This window comes from Tremella mesenterica (genome assembly GCF_000271645.1).
Source record: "Tremella mesenterica DSM 1558 unplaced genomic scaffold TREMEscaffold_10, whole genome shotgun sequence".
Classification (NCBI taxonomy): domain Eukaryota; kingdom Fungi; phylum Basidiomycota; class Tremellomycetes; order Tremellales; family Tremellaceae; genus Tremella; species Tremella mesenterica.
The window spans coordinates 912,686-936,976 of record NW_006711234.1 but is presented as its reverse complement, the minus strand read 5'-3'; the positions used below and the strand labels follow the sequence as shown (position 1 = coordinate 936,976).

The window sequence follows — 24,291 nt, the reverse complement described above, 5'->3', positions numbered from 1 at the left end:
CACACCTTTCTTTCGCTCCTACACTCCTTCTCTTCGCCCGTGGATTTCCATTCTTCTTTTTATAACGTTGGGATTGTAAGCCTTCACCAATTCTTCCAGCTCGAAGGAGTTCTGTGAGTCGTGACCCATCCGTTATCGTCTGACCCTCCACTAAGTTTTCCTTTCGACTCCTTTCTTTGCGTGACTTCTTGGCTGACGGACAGACTAAAATGTCCTCTTTCGACCTCATCGATCTGTCCGACTTGGCGGATGTACCGAAGACTAAGATCGAGCTGGTCAAAGTCGCAACTGGTCTCGAAGCATCTTTCGAAGGCCTTACCCTCCACGCTACTTCCGAGACCTCCACAATCCACTCTTCAGAGACACACGAGACTGATCATAAATCACAAGCTAAAGATACAATACTTTCGACCTGCCCAACTTCCAACGAAACCATGGAGAAACCCGCAATTCTGGCTGACGAGAAACACGCCCCCGACGATGACCACATTCTACATGACGAAATCGTTGACATTACTACGACACCCAGTCCTTACCCCCTTCCTGATAAGATATCTCCGATCTCCACCACTTCCCCTTCCCCTCAGAGGTCGATCTCGAGCAGAACCGCTTCTCTCTCTGCTCGCGCTCCGGAGTTCCGACCGGTTTATATAAGCTCCGTACCATCTCCGACTCCTGGCAGTTCTGACCAATCACAGGATCTGGCACCCCTCGAGATACCTCTCGACAGCGATCTCTTCAGTCCACCCGTCAGCAAGCCCGTTCGTATTACCTGTCCGACGCCTACGTCCAACAAAACAGCACATACCGGTTCACGAGCGTCCCCTCGACTGGGCACTTCGACTCCCGTTGCCAATAAATCGGAGTCTAATCTCGTGGAAAAAGGGGCGGTTATTGGCCAAGCTCAGAAGACCATTTCTCCTTCCTCCCCGTCCAGTAAAACCGAGATAGAACAGCCACATCGGATCCTCGACGTAGCCGTACGGATCCACTCACCTCAAAGAGGAGATCCTCCTCACACGACGAACACTATCACTGTAGCGCAAGAACCCAACTCGCTGGTCGCACAAATCTCCTCAGGCGTCACATTGGATCGCGAGATGGAAAAAAGACATCTCGCTCAGCGAGACGCTCTTTTATTGGGACTTACCGAGCTTAGCGAATTGGACTCTATCTTTGTCGACTACAGAGACGCCCACTCCGTCTTCATAGGTGGTCTAGAGGAGATCTCGTACAGACTCAATTTGGTACTCAACCAGTAAGTCTTCCTCGATCATACCCTCATAGCGACTTTGCTGACACCTCAGGGCAATGTCCGATAAACCTCTTACCTACCCACTCGAAAGTTTGTTCCCCTCTCGAGGCCCTTCTCGTGTCGAGGTGGAGCTAGCCGAGACTCGTAGGGAGAGGGGTGAACTGCAAGAATCACTCAGTCAAGTTCGTGCGCTACTTGATTCGGCGCATACCGATCTCGCCGCGGTTCGAATAGAGCGAGATCACCTGAGGGCCAAAGAACGACTTTGGGAATTGCGTGAAGAAGAGGTTGCCGCTCGTCTTTTTCAAGCTGAGAAAGAGCAAAAACGGATGATGGAAGAGCTTTCGAAGCTGCCGCCCACCGCGGTTGTCAGTCTCTTTCATGTATCAAAATGTTCTAGAGGCTGATGCGAAGGCTGATGACTTTGGCGTGATCATGTTGGAAGGATCTCCGCGACTCGTGAGTCTCTGCCTCATCATGGACTGTCGCTTATATTGCAGTTCCACCCTGATCTTCTACGCGAGGGTTTTGACGGCGGACGCAAGATGCTGTCAAATGTTCTCGCTCGCGTTAAGCAGTACTGCACCATCGATCCGACACAGCCCAGACCCGCGAAGTACCTGGTGCAGATTTTCCTCGATGTCGTAAGTCGAGATTGCTCAAGCCATAACAGAGTCACTGACCAGTTAGTCAAAGACGGCAGGGATACTCAAGCGACTTGGGAGAATCGACGGTATTGGCCAGTTGCAGGACTTCCTGGACGGATTGAGCGTGAACAATGACCTTTGTTATGTGGTTGACGTCGAGGATAATCCGAAGTTCTCATGTCCCGCTGCAAAAATTCGAGGTGAGCTGTTTTGACTGACATATGCATTATACCTTCGCTGACGACGCTTCAGAGAGCATGCGGCTTTTCGCGAGCATTGCGTCTTGTAAGATGATATTCCTTGCTGCGACCTCAGTGAGTGGATTTCGTTGTCATTGTCCCTAGCCGTACACTGTTAGTAAACTTCGAACTGACCAGCAGGACAAACCGTATCTTCCTGTCTTGGACGATCTCGGTGAGAATGAGCAATTGCCCAAATGTTACGCTGCCCGCTCGACAAGGCACTTTGACGACGATCCGTTCAAACGTCTTGGCGACCACCGAGTCATTTACATTCGTTCATTGTTCTCCACTTCGCCTGAGGAATGGGAGCATCTCCAGGAGCAAATTTCACGGGGTGACATGAATCGTCCGGCTACCCCAGAGACAACATCCCCAAGTCGTTCGATCACACCTGTGACGAAGAACTTCCCTACCCCACTACTCACTCCACCTCACGAGACGTCCCACTACCTGGAGTTCAATTCTCATGAGTCACCCCCGCCCTCTACTCGAACATCATCCCCTCCCCTGCGACCGGCTCCTTGGTCACACATTCCGCCCACCCAAGGTAATTGGCGCATCGCATCCACCACCGGAGGTACCTTGCTCGATCAACATCTAGCGAGGATGCGACCCACATCCCCGGCATCCCTAACTACCGAGGTCCTTTTGAGTAACGTGACTGACGGTGGGAAGTACAAAACTCGTCCTCGTGTACCCCCTCGGTCCCCAAGCTCGCGCGGTACCACACGTACCATCCGACAAGCGTTAGTGGTACCTATAGACGACCGCGAAGGTTCCATTGCTGGTTCCCCTCCGTCAAGCGATGAGAATAGACCATCTGTCCACCTCCCTCATTCAGCCGTGAAAAGGGTTCAACGACCGACTTCCTTCGACGCTCGTCCAGTGTCTCCTGGGAGCGTCACGTCGTATACTCCAAGTACTGTGCATAGCGTGGAAACTGGACCTAGACTACCTCCTTGGGGAAGTAGTAGGGCTGCTAGCGGATCTAAACGTTCGAAAGGCAAAGCAAGGGCAGACAACCCGAACGTGACGCCACTTGGAGGGGATAGAAGGTATTCTGGCGGAGAAACGACGTTACACGGATTCAACGTACGCGGAGGTGGTGATCCTGCAAGTCGACGTCGTACCAGAGAATATAAAGTGAGTGCACTCTCCAAATTGTGTCTATCTATTCCCCTGTATCCGTCCTCACGAGCTCCTCGGATGCACGACCGGCTCGGATGGTCCCCACCTCTCACGCTGGCCGGAACTGTGCCTCCATGAAGGGAGGGGGCAACGGTGAGGTCATCTGACAGGGTTGTGCATCGGAGTCCCTCGTGGGTATGAGTATTACCATGTGACGGCGGGAATGACGGGCTTTTAATGAGAAGGACGGAAAGCAAGGGATAAGGCGTCGTCGTTCTGACAAAAGAGATAGGAGATTTTGGCTGATAGATCAGTAGTACCTTCGTGCACTTGATCCTCCCCCATGTCATCGTAAATACCTCATTGGTTATTGTCACATTCCCGGTTGTCAGTACGGTCACGATTATCCTATCCCCGCAGAGGGCATTGCCATGTTACGACTTTTGGCAAAGGAAATGGTGAGTGGATGTTCTCATTCTTGATTGATTATGAGATTGGTCTCCGACATGGGAATGACTGATTGAACAGAACTGCCAGATGGTCTTCCGAGGGAGGTGTATGAACAGAGAGGAAGATTGTATATATTCTCACGTATGTCCTCATAGATCTCATGGGTTTTCATGTCGTTTTGGCCGCTGGTGTTGGTTCAACCATGGTTGAGATGACATGAAGTACTGACATGAACTCACTTTTTCATCATCTTCCTCATGCATGTCGATGTCTCGTACGGTTCTCGTAACATCTCTCTTTCTCCATCATCTCTTCTTTTCCTTTTCGTTTGCCTTTTCGTCCATTCAAAACCGATACTTGGCAAGCGATTTGTGCCGAGAGTCGTGGTCGTGGTCTTTGAGCTGTAAGCACAGAGCTGATGGGGTCATTTCCGGAGGGGTTTCACTCTAGTCGAAATGATATTCACTCGACTGACCCGGCTGAACCATTGGGACCTTGTCAGTATTTTACGTTCATCCGGATCAAGAATGACCGTAGCAGCGCCAGAGGAGCGCGGCCGCTGGAAGTTGGGTTGTGAGTAGAGTACTGATAAGGCTATTGACCCAAAGGAACATATGAACATCGTTGCATGTCATGTACTACGGCACGGCGAGGTTAAGCTACAGGCATACATAGGTATTAGGAGATAAGGTGAATAAGATGAACTAAGGGGGTGAGAGGAAGGGTGAGTAAGGTTTGTGGGTGGCGAGAGAGTCGTATATTCTGTCTGTCAGTTGTGAATCTTTGTTTTTTTTTTCAACCCATCTCAGGTCGAAAACGGCGAAGGTTGAGAGCATGTGAACACTTATAACGTCGGGCGGTGACACGGGGAGATTAAATACAAATGGAATGAACAAATCCAAACTCACTATCCCGTCACCCGCTACAACGTTCCCCCTCCTCCAGTCCGTCTAGACCTCCTACCCCCGGAACAACAACCGCAAGTGATGACTGGTAGAGTCAGCCCCGTACAAATCAATTACCTGTTTCCCAAGTCGTGAAGCTAAAAGGGTGTCACCAGACTTGGCCGAGACACGAGTGTGAGTCTGCCTCGGCCGGATTATGGAAGAACAGGATATGTCATCGTGAGGATGTTGTGAATTCTTCCCGAATAGTGGCAGGGAGGGGTGAAAGGCATGCGCGTGATGGAAAGGCGGGATGAGGCGGTCGTCCCATACCGAGGAATTTGGAATGGAGGTGTGGGATGAGAAGATCATGAAAACGGTATGACTCACAGTCCCAGATAGCGAGTAAAACGGTGGTGATACCTCCCACGATAGCCATGATGACATTAGCGATGGCGCTGATGACGGCCATGATACCTCTGCCTATTGCGCTGATGATTTGACCCATTGTCTGGGATATTAGTTTCGAGTCCAATTTTGCCACTCTCATCTTGCACAACTCTTTGCCTTCCTATCCTAATGTAGACACACAAGATATTCACAGCCATTCCGCCAGAGGTCGCTCCAGCATTCGAAATGATCAGGCTCATTTCACGTGATGCTGGAGGAATGACCCAACTGGCCCTGCCGAGATGAGAAGGCCGCAAATGCGAGAGTGAATGAGATGGACAAGAGAAGGGATGAAAGACTCACGATAAATCGAGTTTGTTTAAATGATTTGAGGGATAAGCTTGAAAGTGTTTGTACGAGTTCGAAAGTCGAATGAGAAGTAAAGTGATAGAGGTGGCGAGTCAAATGTCATTCTTTATATGTGATGAAACAGTCGGGTGGATACCCTCAACCCTTTGTGCAAAGGCGGAGGAATGACGCCGATGACGTCATGACGTCATTTGATCGTCAGGTGGGATTTTTTGTTCGTTTAGATTGTGGTTTTTCGTTCCTCCCGTCTCGCCCCTGATCAACATCTTTTGCTTGGGCGGCGGGCGGCGAGTGGAGCGACCCAGCGGCGAAACCCCCTTGATTGGCAGGCAACAGGTAAGAAGGGCCATGGGCCAGACCGGATACACTCGTTTCGAGGGCGCTGCTAGACGACAAGAGATGTAACAGACGTCATACCTCCTCCACCTTCTCTTTCCGGGATGTGTACGGTAAGGTGAAGCTGGTATGAACACGTGATACAGTGAACGAGACTACTGCATGCTTATTTTACAAACAACTCGTACATACTTTTGATCCCCACGATTGCCTGGGACGTGAGGAAGTGTGAAAGAGGAAGGGTATATCACACATGTGCAGGTTTCTGAACATGCTCAACACCTTCCGTGGCGGAGAATTGTTGTTTGCGGCAAGAAGAAAAGTTTCCTTTGCAAGCAGGGCACGAGTCTACGTTTCTGCCTGTCAGCGGATCTGCCAGAGTTTCGAGGTTGGAGGTGCAAGCGACCTGCGAGGTTGGAGGAGAAGTGGGGAATGAGTCGCGCGTGGCAGCAAGGTCAGGAAGAATGGCGAGGAAAGCGACCAGTGCCAGTGATCGAAGGGTAAGAGTGATCGAGAATCTTGTCGATCGACTGTAGTTGGAGACAGTCATAAATCCAGGCAAAACATAGAGGAGAAGTAAATCGCTGGTGAGGACTGGACGGCTTGGCCATTGGGAGTAGGAAAAGATCCCAAACGGAGAGGGATGATTGAATCAAGAGAAGACACGAAAACTCACCCGGTACATTCAACTGCTACACATCCCTTACCCTCACACACCGTACACTGAGTAGGATTGGCTGTGCATCCTGTGACTTCATGTTTCGCACAATCGACGGGGGTGCTCTGTGTCGTCAGCGATTGATACACGAAACACTACGCACATATCGTCTCCTTTTCAACCATACACTCGACCTTCCACATGATATTCTCCTTGATGTGGCCGATACTCTCACGCAACAAAGGGGAAACGGGGTGTATGTTACGATATATGAGAAGAAAAGAACGAAAGACGAGTGCATGGATGGATATGAGAGGTGGAATTGGGTTGGTAAGGGGGTAGACAATAAGGCTGAACTCACTCCGCAGAAAGAACAGTTCTTAGGGTCTCCAGAGCAAGCGGACATGATTGATGATTGAAGAGAGTTTGTTAATTGTAATCAAATCTATTGATTGAAGATGAAGATGAGGATTGATGAGATGCACGAGGGAAGAATGAAGAAGTAAGACAAAGTCGAAGAAGTCAAGGTATAAGAAGCTCCGAATGCCCGGATGTGGGGTAATTCAGTTCCACCCGGTTATCTCGAATCCCGACCAATCAGAAGCCAGGCAAAGGTCACCCACTCGAAAAACAAGCTTCGAGGTGACAAGCCTTCTCTTTAGATCCGATCTTACCCGGCGGCAAGGGGATCGATCGTGGGCTGGCATAGACTTGGCAAGATCCGGCCGTTAGTCTCTCACGTGTAAAATCCCCCCTCTCAAGCACACTGCTTGGCTAATCGCTGATCGCTGCGATCGCTGAGACTCACACCCCGAGACCGACCTGAGTTGCTTGTACAACGGGTGAAGAGCGAGAAGGAATCTAATGAATTTGCATATGTTCAATGTACATCTTTGTTACACGTACACATCGTAAAAGCGATCATTCCGTCTCACATACCCCACGGATCCACAGATCACAGCGATACGAGTACAATTGAACAGAATGAAGAGCGAGGATGACGAGACAGCTTCAACCACCTTCCTACTCTGTCAGCTGAGAACAAGGTATAAGTCGTGAACTGACCTGCGAAACCTCAGCTGAGATCTCGTACCTGTGCCCAGGACGCATATCGAAATCAGCTGGAGTCTGTTTCTCGCCCAATCTGTGAGAGTGGTAAAGGAATTTATAGACCCCTGGGGTGAGTTGATTGTACATGTTGGCGACAAGGTGACGCTGAGCAGCCATGAAGTGGTGAAGCAGAGAGAAAGTGACGGCTAAGGATATAAAGAGAGGAGAATGAACGTATGTAAAGGAGAAAAGAAAAATGTGGAGACTTACCATCTCTTATTCCGTACTTGTCTGCGAAACCCTTGAAAACTTTGTCGAATGTAGTGGTAACTTTGACATGGAAGATTGTCAAGTCTCCTGCTTTCTGAATATCAACTCGTCTTCTTCATCCGGGACAAGCGAATACTCTTGTATATTGAGAATTTAAGTACGAGTATGAACGAGTGATGAAGAGTGACTGAGAAAGGTGAGACTCACATCCACTTGCAACTCTATCTAGATCTAGTCAGCCTCACTACCATCAAAAGGGAGAAGCGAGCATGACGAAAGTGAGAACTCGCCTTCTTCTTGTCTCGTAGACTCTCATCTTCAACTTCCGAGTCGGACATGTCTTTGTGCGGCAGGAGGATCTGTAGGGTTAGCCTCAATTCAGAATCAGCTGAATGGATGAGAAGACCGGAGAGTGGAATCTGTCTGCTCACCTCGTCTCGGAATGCTATTCACTAGAGTCACTCTTTGACGAGTCACAGGTTAGATGCCAGTCACTCGTCAATCACTGAAACACTGCCAGATGGTGCAGTAAGGTGAGGATTATCAGCACTCTACTCGTATTTGCACGAAAGCTGAAACGTAATGCGTGAAAAGGAAGACGAAGGAGAGAAGCGGTCAGGGTCTCGACACGGGAGGACCGTGCACCACGCATCACCAACAAAGAGCTCGTGCATGTCATCTTACAAGAGGCTCGGGAAGAGCGATAGGACCTTGAGCAGTGGCCGCTATGCCCGACGAGATGAGGCCAACATAAGGCATGAGAGAGTAGTGGAGCGTGAGATTGGCAGAGGGGATGTTTCTGAGATGTCAGCGTTGACGATTGTCGCATTTCATGTCTATCACCATCAGCAATACCAGAGAGGGTAGTCGCATATGTAAGGATTAAAATGATGTGAACTCAATTGGATTTGTGGCTAGGAAGGGTGCACATGAAAGCCAGGACGATGATCCTTGACCAGCTGGAATGTAGGAGAGGATACAAGAGCAGAGCAGGTACTTGTTATACGAAGCGATTGACTCACTTGAAACTACCCGAAGGATCTCTCCAAGGATAAACATTCTTTCCCTCTTCAACCCTAATCTTTCCTCTTCCCTTCTTACCTTTTGACTTCCCAACCATCTTATTTCCCACTGCCCGAAAGTCCCGTGTGTCCGCCCGAGTGATGATCCTGTCCCAAAGTACAACTTCATGATTTACTTGAGGGACGTCGAGACTAGGGTCGGTTTCATAAGAAGCGGTGAGATAGAGAAAGAGTTGTTTCGTGTTGTATGAAGTCAGGAGAGTGGTAAGATCGGTGGTTAGGTCAAATCGGATTGAAGCGAGTTCTTCGTTTTTGGCTGCGTAGCGACGTAGACGACCATATTGACTGGATGTCAGATTCTCGCCCATTTCAAGATTCCGCAGTAGTGCATGTTAATGGATGTACCATGCATTTGTGTTTGAATGGCTGCCATGTCCTCCCATGGCGTGACAAGACGGCACATCGTTGAAAAGATAGAGATCTAGCAGATGGGAGGGAGGGGCAGAATACAGAGGGAGATAGATGAAGAAGGAGGAGAGAAATACGGACATGATCAAATCTTTGACGTCTATTTTGCCCATGTTCACTGGAGGAAGGGCTAGATACGAAGCTATAGAGATGAGGGAAAGCAGGACCATGAGGTATGTGGTAGCGAGAGAGGTGATGTTGTTCAATCGTTGAAACGTCGAGTGCATCTTGAGAGCCCCGATAGCTCCAGCTCGTCCAGCTATATTATGTGAGATATAGCTGACCAAAGCTGCTCTCGACAATCACTAGTCGCTAGCTGCTAGCTGCTGTCTTCCACGTCGACGTGGACGAAACTTGGCCCACGGATGCATGCTTCTATGACACTTTGACGGGCAAGTTGGGACACCTCGGATAAAATAAAATAAAATAGGATCTGGAATATTCCACGTCCATCGATTGCCACGTCGACACCCAAAGTTCCAGGTTGGAATGTCGATCCTCTTCCCCAACCCCCCTCTTCTATAAAGACATCTTTCCTCACTATCTTCCCTCCTTCATCCCCGGCATTCAATCCCCGTAATGTCATATCCAAGAGCTTATACACGTCCTAGACGACGTAACTCCTCTACCCCCACTTCATCCCTCTTGTCAAAATTGACTCTAGTCGTTGTCGTCCTTCTGGCTGTGATATGTTTCTTACCCGCTGGAAATTTGGTCAAGGCGGAGGAAAAGGAGAATGATTTCGGTACGGTCATTGGTATTGATCTGGGTACGACTTATTCATGTGTTGCGTGAGTGAATCTTCTTTCAATATACTTTCCTTCTCACTCTCTGGCGGACAGCTATTGTTCTCCTTCCCTGTTCCAACTCCTCGTACCGCATATCCTTTCAAACGTTCCACCCCTCATGCTATCGTGTGCTGTGTATGTCACTCCTGGCTTGGATTTTCACTAATCTCAGTGTGCAACGTGGAGGAAAAGTAGAAATCATCGCCAACGATCAAGGAAATCGTATAACACCTTCATGGGTAGCTTTCACGGAAGACGAACGTCTCATTGGAGATGCGGCAAAGAACCAAGCTCCTCAAAATCCGGAAAATACCGTATTCGACGCCAAACGACTCATTGGTCGACAATTCGATGATAACGATGTGCAGAGGGATATGAAACATTGGCCTTTCAAGATAGTCAACCAAGGGGGGAAACCGATGATTCAAGTCAATCACAGGGGAGATCTCAAGAAATTTGTAAGTGTATTCCACTCCCGTGCTCACTTGACCTAACCACCTCTTCGGGTCTCCTTTCGGAAGCATGTACCTATCTCTTCGAGAGAAGGCTGCCGTAAATGAGAAAAGTATGCAAAACTGACAATCAGACACCCGAAGAAATCTCCGCAATGGTCTTGACAAAGATGAAGGAGACCGCTGAGGCTTATCTTGGACACAAAGTCACTCATGCCGTCGTCACTGTCCCTGCCTGTGAGCTACACATCTTGATCGACGAGACCCGAGCTGACCGACAGACTTCAACGACGCTCAGCGATCTGCCACTAAAGACGCTGGAACCATCGCTGGTCTGACCGTTCTGCGTATAGTTAACGAGCCCACCGCTGCCGCCATCGGTGAGCTAGACGAAGCATTGTTACGAGAATGAAGCTAACATTCAGCATATGGTCTTGACCGTACAGGCAAATCGGAATCCCAAATTATCGTCTACGATCTTGGTGGTGGTACTTTTGATGTCTCACTCTTATCAATCGAAGACGGCGTCTTTGAGGTTTTGGCTACTGCTGGTGACACTCATCTGGGTGGTGAAGACTTTGACAATCGGGTCATTGACTATCTGGCCAAACAATACAAACGCAAGACCGACGTCGACGTCAGTAAAAACAACCGCGCCATGGGTAAACTCCGTCGTGAGGTCGAAAAGGCCAAGAGGACTTTGTCTTCCCAAATGAGCACGAAAATTGAGATTGAAGCATTTGAAGGGGGTAACGACTTCTCCGAAACTCTGACCAGGGCCAAATTCGAAGAACTCAACATGGACTTGTTCAGAAAAACCATGAAGCCCGTGGAGCAAGTGATGAAGGACGCCGGCGTGAAGAAGGAAGATATCGATGATGTAAGTACACTGTCGGTGAGGTGAACATGAACTGACCAGAAGATCGTGCTCGTTGGTGGTTCCACTCGTATCCCTAAAGTCCAACAACTCCTCAAAGAATACTTCAACGGCAAGGAGCCCTCAAAGGGTATCAACCCTGACGAGGCTGTAGCATATGGAGCAGCCGTTCAAGGTGGTATTCTGTCTGGCGAGGAGGGAAGCAGTGGTGTTCTTCTCATCGACGTCTGCCCTTTGACTTTGGGTGAGTGCTTGATGGATTGCATCGATTGACCCAGCTAACTCTGTCAGGTATCGAGACTACTGGAGGTGTCATGACCAAACTCATTGGCCGTAACTCTGTCGTCCCCACCAAGAAATCCAACATCTTCTCTACTGCCGTCGACAACCAGCCAACTGTCCGAATCCAAGTGTTTGAAGGAGAGAGATCCATGACCAAGGACAACAACTTGCTGGGCGAATTTGACTTGACCAACATCCCCCCTGCGCCCCGTGGCGTCCCTCAGATCGAGGTCACGTTCGAGATTGATGGTGAGTCCTTTTTGACCTTGGATCAAATTTGTGCTGATGAGTTCCAGCAAACGGTATACTGAAAGTCTCGGCCGTTGACAAGGGTACTGGGAAGGGGAACTCGATCACAATCACCAATGACCAAAGACGTCTTTCCGCGGATGATATTGAGAGGATGGTCCGTGAAGCTGAAGAGTTTGCGGATGAAGATGCGGCCATCAAGAAGAGGATTGAATCGATGAACGCTTTGCAAAGTGGGTCTCGCTTATCATTCTCTATCCGCTGCCCCTCCAACCAAGTCCGACTATTTCTGCCACGGTGTTTTGTCCGGGCATACAGCTGATCATCAGACTTTGTGTTCTCCCTCAAGGCTCAGGTAAACGACGCCGAAGGTCTTGGTGGCAAAATCTCGTCCGACGACAAGGAGACCATCCTGGCAGCTATAAAAGAGAAGACTGAGTGGCTTGAAGACCACCCTAGTGCCGATGCGGAAGATTACGAAGATCAATTGGCGGAATTACAGGCCACGGTTGGGGTAAGTTGATCTCCTGCGCCTCAGCTACTGTGCGCTGACTTTTAGCCTATAACTTCCAAGTTGTACGCCGGTGCTGGTGCTGGTGGGGGTGATGATGAGGACATGCCTTACAGTCACGACGAATTGTAGGGCGACGTGTGGCGCACTTGCATTTGCATGAGTCAGGGATGTGTTCTCTACAAAGCCAAAAGATGATGCATCCAGTGTCATTTCCCAGCCACCAAGTACTCTCTTTGTCACGTGATTGTTTGGACGCGTTGCCCCTTGTAACGTTGACTTTGTCTTTTTTCACCCAAAGTCGACCACTCGGTACAGACAGTTAGTTATCGTAGCAAAGATCTCATCCAGATCATCTCCCCCTCTCCCTTCCTCACGTCCACCATCCACCGATCAATCCTCGATCGTCTAGGCTGCCGCATGTCTTGTTCTGCCATCTCACTCCACTCAATCCTCTCATACTCCTCCACCACTTACTTCCCTGTTGTTGATCAACACGCCCAGTGCGGGACAGACAGCCCTGGAGTAAGGTAGTAGTCAGTGGTCTCTGGCAACAAGAGAAACTTGACTTTTTCCAATCATGATCCACACTCCATCTAGATCTGACCTTCATACACAATCACACATCCATAACCTTCATAGCCTTCACGGCATTCACGGTACACTTCAACCTTCCGCCATGCCTCAGCCACCACCATCCAACTCTCCTCATACACGTAAACTTGACGCGCCTTATATCATCCCCGAACGCTTCACTAGACAAAAGCAAGATATGTCATTGACTCGATCGATACTTCCTCAGAATAAATCATCTCTTCCTCTATCAAGACAATCTATCTCTTCTACTTTTCAAAATGAATTGAAACAATCCATTTTACCACCTATCAAACACTCCACGACCACTTCTTCCTTGTCTCTCTCAAAGAATACCCAATCAAATGATTCCATCGGTACATCCAATAATACCCGGATAGAATCATCTATTCTCTCTTCGAAGAATACCCAAATAATCTCAAAGAATACTCAAATACCACCAGACCTTCCACAAAAGGATACCAAACTCAAACTCACTCTACGAGTCGGTGATAAATCTCGAATCTTGAATGAGATTGATCAGAATCTTCCCACATCATCCCGACAACCTAATAGTCACAACCCTTTTATATCTAATGGAATAGGAAAACCATCAGTCTCACTGGGATCAAAAAGTTTACTCAATTCTATTCCCCGTCCAGCACCTTTCCCTGATGTATTCGCACCCAATTTACCTTCACCTACTCTCTTGATCAACGACGAGAATACGAAGATACACCTCAGAATGGACAAGTCTGTGGAGAAGAAGGATGTTCCTGGGAATAGTGTTGGGATTAAGAGACCTAGAGAGAATGTAAACAGTCAAGCAATAGGGAATATGGTCAAAAGAATCAAAGGAGAAGATGGTAATGTTAAACTTGCCCAAACGAGAGAGATGTATAAGATTCAAAATGATCAATGGACCAGTAAATGGATCAAGATATTCCCTACTTTGGTCTTTCATTTCGAGATTAATTTGGAGGATGGTCCTGCAAAATCTTTGAAACCCAGGATTGAGAAATTGGGAGCGGTGAGTGGATTTTTTGTTTCATCTTTCGCTGTTACTTGACTCTTTTTCTTGGTGAAGACTTTTTCCACTTCCATCGTGTGGTTTATCTATGACGCACTTGTCACTCTAGTAATGGTCGTGATGGTCGAGAAATGGTTTTCTGATACACAGCGAGTCGATCAGTTCTTCTCCCAAAAAATTACCCATCTGATTGTCCGATCTAGCGGTACACCACAGAAACCAAAGCCCTTATCTGTGATCAACAAGAACATTCCACGTCATTCACCTCATAACCCTTTCAATGATCACATGGGAGTGACGGATCTGGTACAAAAAGCAGAGGCTATGAACATCAAGGTGTGGTCTATCAAGAGTGAGTGATCTCTTCCTTTCTCGCCTTTCTCCGCCCCTCCGCTTCACTTGACCAAATTTGAAGAAGTGAATGGTCATCTAATCCGGGCCAACAAGTTTTGACTCAGACCATAATGTCAAAATTCAAGTAAGATGTCAGTACACATGCTCATTCTCAGAACTCACTGAAATGCTTGACACTCTCGCACCTGTTGTCACCACCACCAAAGACTCTCTCTCCACCCTTCTTCAAGAAGAAAAGCTGTACGGAACTCGTGAACGTGATTTGACCGCGCCTCGGCCGGACTATTATTACTTCAAACCTGGTTCCAAATACGTATTGATAGAAGATGCCACTGGTCGACATCGTACTATCATGATGAGAGAATTTCCTTTTACTCGACCCACCGACTCTTTAAATTACCCTGTTCTATTCGAATCCTTTCTTCGTCCCGGTCCACAGACAGACTTGCCCGCTCCTGTCGATCAACTGAAAAATCGTGCGTTGGCCTTATACGTCGATGGTCGTTCTTTTAATGGTGAACAACCACCCACTCAACATAATCTAAGACGTGCAACCTCTTTACAACAATTTCAAGGTACTCCTAAACTCCCTAGTGCAGGACAACAACCATACATCAACGCTTCTGGAAATTCAGTGGTACTCACTTCCAACATTACCTCCACTTCTACAGCTGCTCATTCTCCAATGTATCAAGAAGGAAGATTGTCGCTAGTCGGACCAGTGAAGAAAATGGTACCACTGAGTAAAAGAGTTCAAGTCTTGGTAGGTAATGCGAGAATAGCAGCTGCAAAAGGTTTTTCTTCCGGTACAACCATGATCGATTTGAATGATGAGGTTTCAGCAGTAGGAACCAGGAGAGCTTCTATGAGTCAAACTGTGTCTTCTTCAAATATGGCAACTCAAAAGACTTTTTTGACTCAAGAACAATTGTTGAGAATGTTACGACAAGCTAGAGGTCCTGCGCAGGACGATCCATCGGTGACAAAGTCTATGAGAGAGTCGAATAGACGAAAGGTAGAAGCTGGTTTCAAAGCTAGGTCACAGGAGACTTCATCAGGTTATTGTGAAAATTGTCGATTGAAATTTACTGATTTGTCTGTTGTGAGTATCTCTTCGTTCTTTTCTTTTTCTTCTTCCTTTTCCCCCTATACCTTCATCTTACTCGCCCCCTTCTCCCGCTTCGGTCCTTTCAGACTACATTGTTCATAGCGTTCCAGTCTATAATTTAGACTTCTTCCTGGTCGTGCTACTTACACCACATCATCCTCTCCCGGCACAACACGACCGGCAGGATTGAGGTGGTTTGTGTAATGGGATCGAAAATGATTTCTGAATACGCTAACTCTTCAGCACGTAACAACTAAAAAACATCGGAAATACGCAATGAACCCAATGAACTTTATCTCTCTCGATCGTCTCCTTTCTACCCTTCAAAGACCACCACATTTCAGCCCTGCAAGCGAACAGAACCCTTTCGGACCATGTCACGAGTCTCATTCGTATGACTCCGACTGTCGGGCATGCACTCAGACCTCCGAGGACTACAAACGCTACCGTCAAAAAGAAGGGTTGATGGGGGAAATGGAGTCAGAGTCAGAATGGGATTCGGAAGGTGATTCTGAGTGATGGGTTGGGGTCGTACTGTCTGTCCCCACAGTTGGGTGAAGGTCCAAGAGGTAGACTGCGATTGGCGAGGCGTGTCATGCTGGAGGTCGGAGGTCGTCTTCCTTGCGACATGGAGAGGATGGAGGGTCAGGGAGAGGAATGAGCATAGGGATGAAGATGAGGGAAGGACCACAGGGATGAAGATGAAGAAGAGGCAGGGCTCAGGATGATGAATCGAGGGAGAGGGAGAAAAGCATTCACCCAACATAACATAGCATTCCCATTTCCCTCAAGCATGTCAATTGTTTTCTTTCCTCTCCACTTTTGTAGATAACAATTTTCCTTTTACCAATATTTGTTTCATAAAACCTTATGCATGTCATGTTCCCATGAGATAACTTATCCCGTAACATTTCAATTCCAAGGCACCAAGCTATCCGCCTTATGTGTTACCTATGACATGATGTTTCTACGTAACGTTGACCTTCTACCTGACCTTGCGTTCACCTATTTATGCTTGTCCCTTATACTACGCAATCCCTCCTCTTCGAGCCGGTTCATATCTCGAGCTGATTGAAGACTGATCTCGTCGGATATCCCACTTACAGGCCACTTCAACTCCCCCTCTCATCCCCTTGTCTATCATCTTCCATGACCTTTCCTCTCACGCTCGTTTTGACTCATGAAACGTCGATTTACTTATCTTCAGTCAACAAGAACCGTACCACGGCAGAAACTGTGTCTCCAATTTTACTCATTCCTTCCAAAACCTTTACCCTTCTTTCAATTTCCAACCTTTTCTTCTCTTGCAATTCCTTTCCCTTGTTCAAATATTCCATCACTTTCCCACCTGACATGATAGCCTCTTTGGTCTGTTCGGAATACTTGGACAATTCCACTTCCAGTTCTTTCTCCAATGTCTCCACATCATCATTCAAGACATTCCCATCTATTTCACCTTCTTCAGCCATGGCTATTCCATCCAATACCCCAAGGACTTTCTTGATGAATGTATCCACACGAGCGGGAGTGAAACCTCTTGTAGCCAAGACACGTTCGAATTCTCTGCCAGAGAGGAACGCCTCATCTGTCGCATACAAATCTTTTTGAAGACCTCGACGAGCCGTGTCGATTTCAGTAGCTACGAGACAAGAATGCGCAATCCAATTAGATGGGTCATGTTTCGGCAAGACGTCACGGACTAGGTGAAGTAAAAGACGGAGAGTCTGGGTACCGATTTGAACGGGAGTATCGATGGGTTCTGCCGCAGAGTTGGTGAGTGGTAATTTGTTGGATGCTGAACCCTGAGAGTGTACTTGAGATTGAGTCTGAGATAGATTGGGAGTTCGACCCGCGCTTGGTGTTGCTGAGGATGACCGAACAGGGGCCGAGGATTGAGATTGAGGCTGGGGAGGTTGAGAGTTGATACTGGCTGGAGTATGAGGAAGAGGAGAATGTGACACATTATTAGATCGTTCGACCACTGCCGTACTAGGTGTTGGAGGCATGGGGAAAGATCGATTCATGGCTTGCGGATCGACAGGACGAGGTGGTAGGGCAAATGTCGACGTAGGTGGAGGGGTGGGGCGTCGATCAGGCTTGACTTCCTCTCTGTACGTCTGCTCATCCCTTGATTGCGCGGGAGTATGGAGGATTGGAGAGGTCGTTAGGTCGGTCTTAGGCTCGACTTTGATTGACACTTCTTGTTCAGCCTGTGGTTCAGTCGCAGAGCTCTGACGAGGTCGTTTGGGCGATGGTGATCGGACACGTGAAACTGGGGATCTAGTATGTCAGCGGTACAGCTTTGAGCGGGGAGTGACAATACTCGGTGGATCCAATAGTCGAATGGATCATCTAGCTGTTGGGAGGAAGGGCGGACATACGCAGGTTCCACCTGTCCAGGTTCTTCCAACTCTCTAGACCGTTTCCTTTGTACGTCCTCAATCTTGTGGACCTCTTCCACATGACGACCTTCCGTCTGTGCCCCGGCAACACCGTTCTTGTCTCCCTTGACCCAATCGGGAAGGTCGGGAAAGCTCTCCGCCACGCTTGCGGGGACTAAACGGGGAGGTTCGGCTTTGACGACCACGAGATTTCCGGACCAATTACGCCACACAGCGAGGTCGGCATAATTCGCGCGACCGAAGTCAGTATCGAGCTGGACGGAATTTTCGTGAAGCGCACTGATGGCAGAAGGTCCTGCTTCATCTTCTGAATAAGCAACATATGCGAATCTGGGAAGATTGGCCGAAACATGGTAAATGTCAACTGCTACGCTGTGAGGTTCAGCAACAGTGAGATGGTTCATAAAAGAAAAATCTCACATGTTACCAAATTGGGAGAACAGTATTCCGAGGTCTTTCGCTGACACTTCACTAGGGAATCTGCCCATTAGCTCCTACGATACAGAGATGAGAAGATGCATACCTGGTCACAAAGACGGATCCCTCTTTCACCTGCATACCCTCCTCGTCCGTCTCTGTGACGGGTAGGGTCGTTTCAGGAGACGATAGTCGAGGCGCTTTGACAGAAGACGACCTGCTGTCGCGACCACCGTGATCGGTAATGTCTAGTTTGAGACCATTCGTAACCGGAGACGATTTCGACACCGGGGCGAGAATGGGAGATATGAGTAATGGTTTAGGTCTTTCGAAAGGTAATTTGATCCTCGATGGATCGGCGTCTCCCCTCTGCCAAGGTCCAGCTTCACTACTGCCACCGGGAGCCGGCTCTCCTGCACCTGCCCGACGGAAAGCTTCCGGCAAAAGACCTTCTTTCTTGCGTTTCAGGTAGGAATTACTAGCTGCGACAAAAGCAATCTTGCTGGCCAAGACCTGACCTTCCAACTGAGGATTCTTCGGAAGCCAAACAAGTGTCATCTTCGCTTGTAAGAACTCTGAGCATATCTCCCTCCAGATGCGTTCGAACCTTAAGGACTCGGAGCGGGAACCGGTATCGACAGCGACAATGGCCGCTTGCGAGCTGCTGAAGACGATCAACTCGTGGTTGATAGGTTTCGAATCTTTGATGCTTTGGTGAAGCTTTTCTTGGAACCCTTCGGCCGCTTTGCAGATACCTCCAATCTCCGCATTGAGCGCGTCGTCACCATCAAGCGCACCACGCATCTTACTGCCAGATGCGGAGGATTCAATGATCCATTCGACGGCAGATGACCATCCTTCACCGGCACGGGCGGCTCCATCGGCATACCAGACGGAGGGATTACGCATGCACATCTGACGATGAACATCCAGCGCGTCGTCTCGACTGAGAGTGACGTATTTGGTGATGGGCAGATGACTAGGTGGGAGCATATACATAGCCGTGGTGTAGCTGCCAATGGTGATCATGGTAGGTTGCGTGATGAGATTCAACTCGTGTGACTCGCCTTCTTTGGGAAACATGCGACGATCGACGACGGGAGGAACACGTTTCGGTGGTGGTGAGATTGGTCGCGGAGGAATAGGAGCTGGGATGTAGGTATCTGCTTTTACCTGTGGGAGGAGGGTTGGAGGGGGAGGAGGTAGACGCATGGAGGGTCTCCCAGGAGAATAAGGGTCATACCCGCCAGATTCAAACGAACGACGGGGTTGTTCGTATGCATAAGCTTGACGTGGTTCGGGGGTGTAAGCGTCGTACGGTCTGTAAGGGGGGGTCGGTAGGGTGGGAGGCGGTGCATAGGGGTAAGAAGGTGCATCGCGAGAAGGTGGGGAAGTGGAATACGGTGAAGTATCGCCATACGGTTGACTCGGGGAATATCGTCCGGTAGTCCGGGTAGGTGGGAAAGGTGGAAAGTTGCTCATCTTGCTTTGATACGGGTGTGCTTTTGTCACGAGATTATTGCTCTTGGTCAAGATGATACGATGTAGGTCGCTCGGATTATGTCAGACGTGATGAGAGGATTTGTAGTTGACAAGAGTGAGACTGCTTTGGTCAAAGGCAAGTCAGGCAGACGTCAGCGGAAATCTTTCAATCGGACGTCAGTAAAGACTCACAAACGTGTTAAAGAGGTCAAAATGCGTACTTGATTCAGTGGATTAGAGGTGTATCGACGAGTTTCCAGTTCTTGATCGATAATCTTGCTGAGTCTTGCGGGTTCAAGAGAGGATAGACAGGGTAGGAAGTAGCTTGAGAACCAAGACTTGAAGCGGCAACAAGACTGTCAAAGATAGACAAAGACGCGGGGTGTTGAGGGATAAGTTGTTGTGAGATATACTTGGAAGATTTGTTCAAGAAGACTGTTATATCTGTATGTGGTGGTATGAAACCAAGAAGGCTATAGACTGAACGAGGTTAGGGAGGAAACAGGGTGAGAGAACAGTGTCAAAGTGGAAAAGAGAGAAAAGACGGGCAAGACGGCGAGGTGGGGGGTTGAGCGGTTCCAGTTTCGGTCCCCCCACTTTACCACCTCCCCCTTTAGCCTTCCTACTCTAAGTACTCGTACTGCTATACTCTCCCCCTTTGCATAGCCTCATTCTCGTATAGTTTAGACGAGAGTATGAGTAACCCATGGCGCCTCTCAGTCCAGATGCAAAGAGATTAAGGGTGAGCCATGTCACTGGGTTTTGTATGGTCCATCACGTTAACAGGACAGACCATCATCATCTCCCTACCTATCCTCGTCGTGACCTCCGCCATCTTATATCGCCGCAGTGAGCTTTTATCATTGCTGACCGCTTTCATTCTTCATGCTCATGTATAGCTTACTTGGGAGAAGAACAAAGAAAGATCCCAAGGGATGTATCAGAATCGTCGCAGAGTGGTCAGGGGAGAATTCTAGGTAGAGGGGGAGTGGAAATCGGTGGTGCGCCTTGGGAAGTACAAGGTAAGAAACCGAGTGGCTCGCGTTGAGTAGATTCATCCAGTCAGATCGCATCAGTATGAGCATCATGCATTCATCTTTCTTCTAAGGAAAGCATGAGTATCTTGTCGAGATTTGAGTGAAGGGGGGAGGAAGACCTTATCTATTGTCGCGAGGCGGGGAGGATCTTGGTGCCGGGTAGAACATAAGGATTGAGGGAATAGTTACACTGCTAGTCAGCGAGAGGAAATCCTTTCGAAGATATCAAGATTGACGTTGGTGTATGCTACGCCAGCACCGAAACTGCTCGTCAGTCTTGATCAAAGTTCTATGCAGGGGAGGGATTTACCCCGTCGTGAGAGCGACTGGCCAAGCTCGACCTGGGATCAGCATTTTCCCTTTCCGTCTTTCTCTTCCCCCTCCCTCCCTCCAATTGATCTCAGTAGTAGCTACCATGCAGGTGTGGAGACCTCTGATGAAACCGATATGAGTATCTCTCAGGATGGAGACGGTGGTGAAGACTCACGCCTGAACAAGAGAACAGAAGCCACGACCCCTACTCCAAATCCGATACCACTATTCACCAGTAAATCGGCAACCTATCCATCCGTCAGTGATTTCCCTTTATCATCCCAGCTGCCTTGACTTTGGTGCCCGAGGAGTGAGGAGTGAAGATTGAGTATTGACTACGGCTTACACAATTGTCAAACTGGCCGTAAGCTTTCACCCTTCCTTGACCCGACCGAGTTGACCTCGACGTAGGACTCCAGTACGCAACGCTCACCTTTCTCGCAATGACATCCTCGCTAGGGATGGGTGTGACAGCTGTTGTGACTGCTGTGCTGCTGGTGCTCATAATGTAAGTGATAAGTGAGGATGTCAAAGTTTCATACATTCCTCGTGCAAATGCAACCTGAGCACGAGGGGTTATCGGGTATTCCCGGCGATATAGCCGTTTGGCTCTGTGGACTTGCTTACCCCTCCGTCTCTCTATGCACCCAAGTACCTCATACCCCGCCAGCTGCTAGACTGCTACACTACTGTTGGCCATGTGGCAACATCCCTTGTCATGCTCATAGACCATAGGCCTTGTGCGATACTGACTTGCTCATACCGAAATGTTATCCCGAGTGTTCTACTCGTACCAACCACGGATCCCACGGAATGATGGAGGGTCCTTTGGACATGGTTTGTGAGAGAGGAGGATAGAATATGACCCAACCTCGGTTTGTCTTTGACCACTGATTCTTGTCATTCTGATCCTTTCTAACTGTATTATCAGCAACGCCGATCTTCTCTCTTTCACCTCACTGTCGTTTCCTCTACTTGACCATTCCGGCAGCCGGCAGCGACAGAGACACGTTCGCTTTGCCTTGAAAGGACGTCTTTGTCAACTCCGCAATCGGTCACTTCACTGTCCTTCCTGCTATTCGAGTCTCCAATACTTTCCTATTTTCTCCTGTCTCTCTCTCCATTATCTCTGATTATATTTTGTCTTTTCCCTCATTTCTGAATCGCATACCCACAATCTCTCATTCACGAAGACTTTGACTTTGGGCGTAAACGATGTCACCGCTGTTACCGTTGCCAGAGCTCAACCAAACTTTCTCTGACATACCTTCTTCCCTCCACTGGCTAGTCTCTAGACAGAACACAACCCCAAATCACTTTCGTGAGTCCATCTTCCACCACATCATCCCATGTCAATTTCGAGCGGCAGTGACCTGTGACCTGTGATCCGGTCAAGGACGGGACGAGTAGTAACTACTACTCGTAACTTGACGACAGCTGACAAGAAGAAACATCAACAGTCATTGTCGCTTCAGTCTATTTCATCATCGTGTTGATAGCGTGGAACCTACCAATACTCAGGGATGTCATAGCTGGTTTGAAGGTGAGTCACCCCACTTGAAATCTTAAGTTTGGGGCTCTGCATTCATTGCAGCGCCCTTTTGTCACTGACCCCTTGCTACTTTCGCATATTGCTTACCTGGTAGCTTTTCACAGTTGCCATCCACGAATTATGTCACCTCACCATCGGTTTACTATGCGGAGGTCAAGTTTGGTCAATCTGTATAGATCCAAATGATGGAGGAGCTACCACTATTTCCGGTCTGATGCGGACGACTCCCAGGGTTCCTAACAATCCTTATGCTTTACCGACGATGGCACAACTGTATTGGAGTGCGTCAGCCGTGGCGACTTTGTCTGCTGGATATGTTGGATCGTCTATCGTGGGATGGTTATTTATTGTGAGTGGTCGTGATTTCAAACCCTAGCCCATCCGTGGGATTACACCGGAATCCCACTTTCACTGAAGCATCCGTGACCCGTCGTCCCATCGTCAGACATCAGTGGTGTTCAATACCATATGCCGCTTGTTTCCATGTCAGTTTCTGATGTCGTGATCGATTACCAAGATTTTGGTAACGCCTGCTGACGGTAGTTCTGTGCCTGTGAGTGAAGAAGATAGAATGAGGAGGTAATCCCCGCTGAGCATCAGTCGACATTGTGGCGTCCAAGATCGCCGCTTTAGTTATACATATTGGGATGTTGGTCCCTATCCTCCGAGCGGATTCTTGGGTGTAGGTTTTTCGATATTCTTACCTCGCCTCTCCCTCGGACAGAAAACGTGGCTGATGTTACCAGGGCGTTTGGAAGTATAATTATCTGTGAAGCCGTATTGATCGGTCTATGGTTCGGCGATCATGGCAGTGTGAGTGTGTCATAATATCGACGTCCTCTTGCTGATGAGTCAGGCATTGCGGTATTATGGTACGTTTGGCTTCGGGAGGATTAGACCAACAGTCATCAAGCTCACGCACAGTTCTCTTCCTCGGAGTGATGAACCTATTCTACAGCGTGTGGGATTATGTAGATGAGGCTTTGTACGACAAGCGGAATTCAAGTGACTGCTCACAGTTCAGTCATCTTCTCGGGTGGCCCAGAGCTGGTGAGTCGGGGTCACGGAGGTGTCCGAGAAACTGACCAAGCAGGATGGGCTATATTTTGGTTCATATATGAGGCATTGGTATTCACCAGCGCCATGTTTGCAGGTATAATAGTGTTCCGGGTGAGCGAATCTTCCTGATTGAGAGAAGAGTAGATGCTGATTCATGTGATAGAGAAGCGATGAAGACATGTACGCTGAAGCGTCTCACTTTTTACCCACGTGACATGAAGTACATAGATGCCAGAGAAGGTCTTAATTACGTCTTTTCGAACGTTTTGGTACTAGATTACGCCTTTTCCGAGTTGATGGTCTTAAATACATCTTTTGGCTGGCTGAGGGGTCCTTTTTACACTCCCCCCAGTTAGGGTGGACTTTGGGCACCAAGTTAGGGGGGGTATTGTCCATGCAGCACAACGTTAGGGGGTTAGGGGAAGTTAGGGGGTTAGGGGGTTAGGTGGTTAGGGGTGGAAGAGAGTGTTTTTAATGCATGCAAAGCATGCATTGGTGGTCCATGGAGGTGGGTGTACTTAAGTACTTTTCTGCCGAATGGGGCGTAATTTACTACCAAAACGATCCCAAAAGACGTAATTAATACCCTCTCTGACATGCCAGCATGTCTGATTACGGGATATATCTTTTCCCCCCT

General features: G+C 48.6%; 10 protein-coding genes across 10 annotated transcripts; 5 read left to right on the top strand and 5 right to left on the bottom strand.

Annotated features, from left to right (window-relative positions):
- Positions 1 to 209: 209 nt before the first annotated feature.
- On the top strand, positions 210 to 3,932 carry TREMEDRAFT_64326 (uncharacterized protein; the record flags this gene model as incomplete). Its single annotated transcript, XM_007006510.1, has 9 exons — positions 210 to 1,258; positions 1,308 to 1,623; positions 1,670 to 1,714; positions 1,756 to 1,899; positions 1,946 to 2,102; positions 2,155 to 2,216; positions 2,283 to 3,287; positions 3,590 to 3,730; positions 3,801 to 3,932. The coding sequence occupies 9 exons, from the start codon at positions 210 to 212 to the stop codon at positions 3,930 to 3,932; spliced, it is 3,051 nt and encodes a 1,016-aa protein (XP_007006572.1).
- A 909-nt stretch (positions 3,933 to 4,841) lies between these two features.
- TREMEDRAFT_33208 (uncharacterized protein) lies at positions 4,842 to 5,114 on the bottom strand (the record flags this gene model as incomplete). The annotated part of the gene is made up of 1 exon (XM_007006273.1): positions 4,842 to 5,114. The coding sequence occupies one exon, from the start codon at positions 5,112 to 5,114 to the stop codon at positions 4,842 to 4,844; it is 273 nt and encodes a 90-aa protein (XP_007006335.1).
- Positions 5,115 to 5,897: 783 nt separating this feature from the next.
- TREMEDRAFT_57526 (uncharacterized protein) lies at positions 5,898 to 6,854 on the bottom strand. The gene is made up of 3 exons (XM_007006381.1): positions 6,721 to 6,854; positions 6,378 to 6,484; positions 5,898 to 6,057 (listed from the first exon to the last, which is right to left on the bottom strand). Exons 1-3 carry the CDS (start codon positions 6,763 to 6,765, stop codon positions 5,949 to 5,951), a joined length of 261 nt encoding a protein of 86 aa, XP_007006443.1. The 5' UTR covers positions 6,766 to 6,854; the 3' UTR covers positions 5,898 to 5,948.
- A 1,477-nt stretch (positions 6,855 to 8,331) lies between these two features.
- TREMEDRAFT_45221 (uncharacterized protein) lies at positions 8,332 to 9,508 on the bottom strand. The gene is made up of 3 exons (XM_007006374.1): positions 9,251 to 9,508; positions 8,702 to 9,046; positions 8,332 to 8,478 (listed from the first exon to the last, which is right to left on the bottom strand). The coding sequence occupies exons 1-3, from the start codon at positions 9,394 to 9,396 to the stop codon at positions 8,355 to 8,357; spliced, it is 615 nt and encodes a 204-aa protein (XP_007006436.1). The 5' UTR covers positions 9,397 to 9,508; the 3' UTR covers positions 8,332 to 8,354.
- A 185-nt stretch (positions 9,509 to 9,693) lies between these two features.
- On the top strand, positions 9,694 to 12,544 carry TREMEDRAFT_45220 (uncharacterized protein). The gene is made up of 10 exons (XM_007006373.1): positions 9,694 to 9,960; positions 10,130 to 10,415; positions 10,544 to 10,646; positions 10,691 to 10,789; positions 10,835 to 11,289; positions 11,332 to 11,530; positions 11,578 to 11,817; positions 11,865 to 12,050; positions 12,147 to 12,331; positions 12,377 to 12,544. The coding sequence occupies exons 1-10, from the start codon at positions 9,749 to 9,751 to the stop codon at positions 12,458 to 12,460; spliced, it is 2,049 nt and encodes a 682-aa protein (XP_007006435.1). The 5' UTR covers positions 9,694 to 9,748; the 3' UTR covers positions 12,461 to 12,544.
- A 1,252-nt stretch (positions 12,545 to 13,796) lies between these two features.
- On the top strand, positions 13,797 to 15,912 carry TREMEDRAFT_33322 (uncharacterized protein; the record flags this gene model as incomplete). The annotated part of the gene is made up of 4 exons (XM_007006298.1): positions 13,797 to 13,931; positions 14,082 to 14,283; positions 14,441 to 15,387; positions 15,637 to 15,912. 4 exons carry the CDS (start codon positions 13,797 to 13,799, stop codon positions 15,910 to 15,912), a joined length of 1,560 nt encoding a protein of 519 aa, XP_007006360.1.
- Positions 15,913 to 16,586: 674 nt separating this feature from the next.
- TREMEDRAFT_64320 (uncharacterized protein) lies at positions 16,587 to 19,694 on the bottom strand (the record flags this gene model as incomplete). Its single annotated transcript, XM_007006509.1, has 4 exons — positions 16,587 to 17,673; positions 17,775 to 18,167; positions 18,216 to 18,275; positions 18,319 to 19,694. The coding sequence occupies 4 exons, from the start codon at positions 19,692 to 19,694 to the stop codon at positions 16,587 to 16,589; spliced, it is 2,916 nt and encodes a 971-aa protein (XP_007006571.1).
- A 706-nt stretch (positions 19,695 to 20,400) lies between these two features.
- Positions 20,401 to 20,742, top strand: TREMEDRAFT_33442 (uncharacterized protein; the record flags this gene model as incomplete). Its single annotated transcript, XM_007006316.1, has 3 exons — positions 20,401 to 20,436; positions 20,486 to 20,543; positions 20,594 to 20,742. The coding sequence occupies 3 exons, from the start codon at positions 20,401 to 20,403 to the stop codon at positions 20,740 to 20,742; spliced, it is 243 nt and encodes an 80-aa protein (XP_007006378.1).
- A 113-nt stretch (positions 20,743 to 20,855) lies between these two features.
- On the bottom strand, positions 20,856 to 21,548 carry TREMEDRAFT_33370 (uncharacterized protein; the record flags this gene model as incomplete). The annotated part of the gene is made up of 6 exons (XM_007006306.1): positions 20,856 to 20,921; positions 20,968 to 20,995; positions 21,042 to 21,072; positions 21,219 to 21,291; positions 21,390 to 21,401; positions 21,477 to 21,548. The coding sequence occupies 6 exons, from the start codon at positions 21,546 to 21,548 to the stop codon at positions 20,856 to 20,858; spliced, it is 282 nt and encodes a 93-aa protein (XP_007006368.1).
- Positions 21,549 to 22,258: 710 nt separating this feature from the next.
- On the top strand, positions 22,259 to 23,680 carry TREMEDRAFT_33284 (uncharacterized protein; the record flags this gene model as incomplete). Its single annotated transcript, XM_007006289.1, has 6 exons — positions 22,259 to 22,364; positions 22,700 to 22,954; positions 23,196 to 23,277; positions 23,342 to 23,408; positions 23,452 to 23,467; positions 23,520 to 23,680. The coding sequence occupies 6 exons, from the start codon at positions 22,259 to 22,261 to the stop codon at positions 23,678 to 23,680; spliced, it is 687 nt and encodes a 228-aa protein (XP_007006351.1).
- Positions 23,681 to 24,291: the final 611 nt, after the last annotated feature.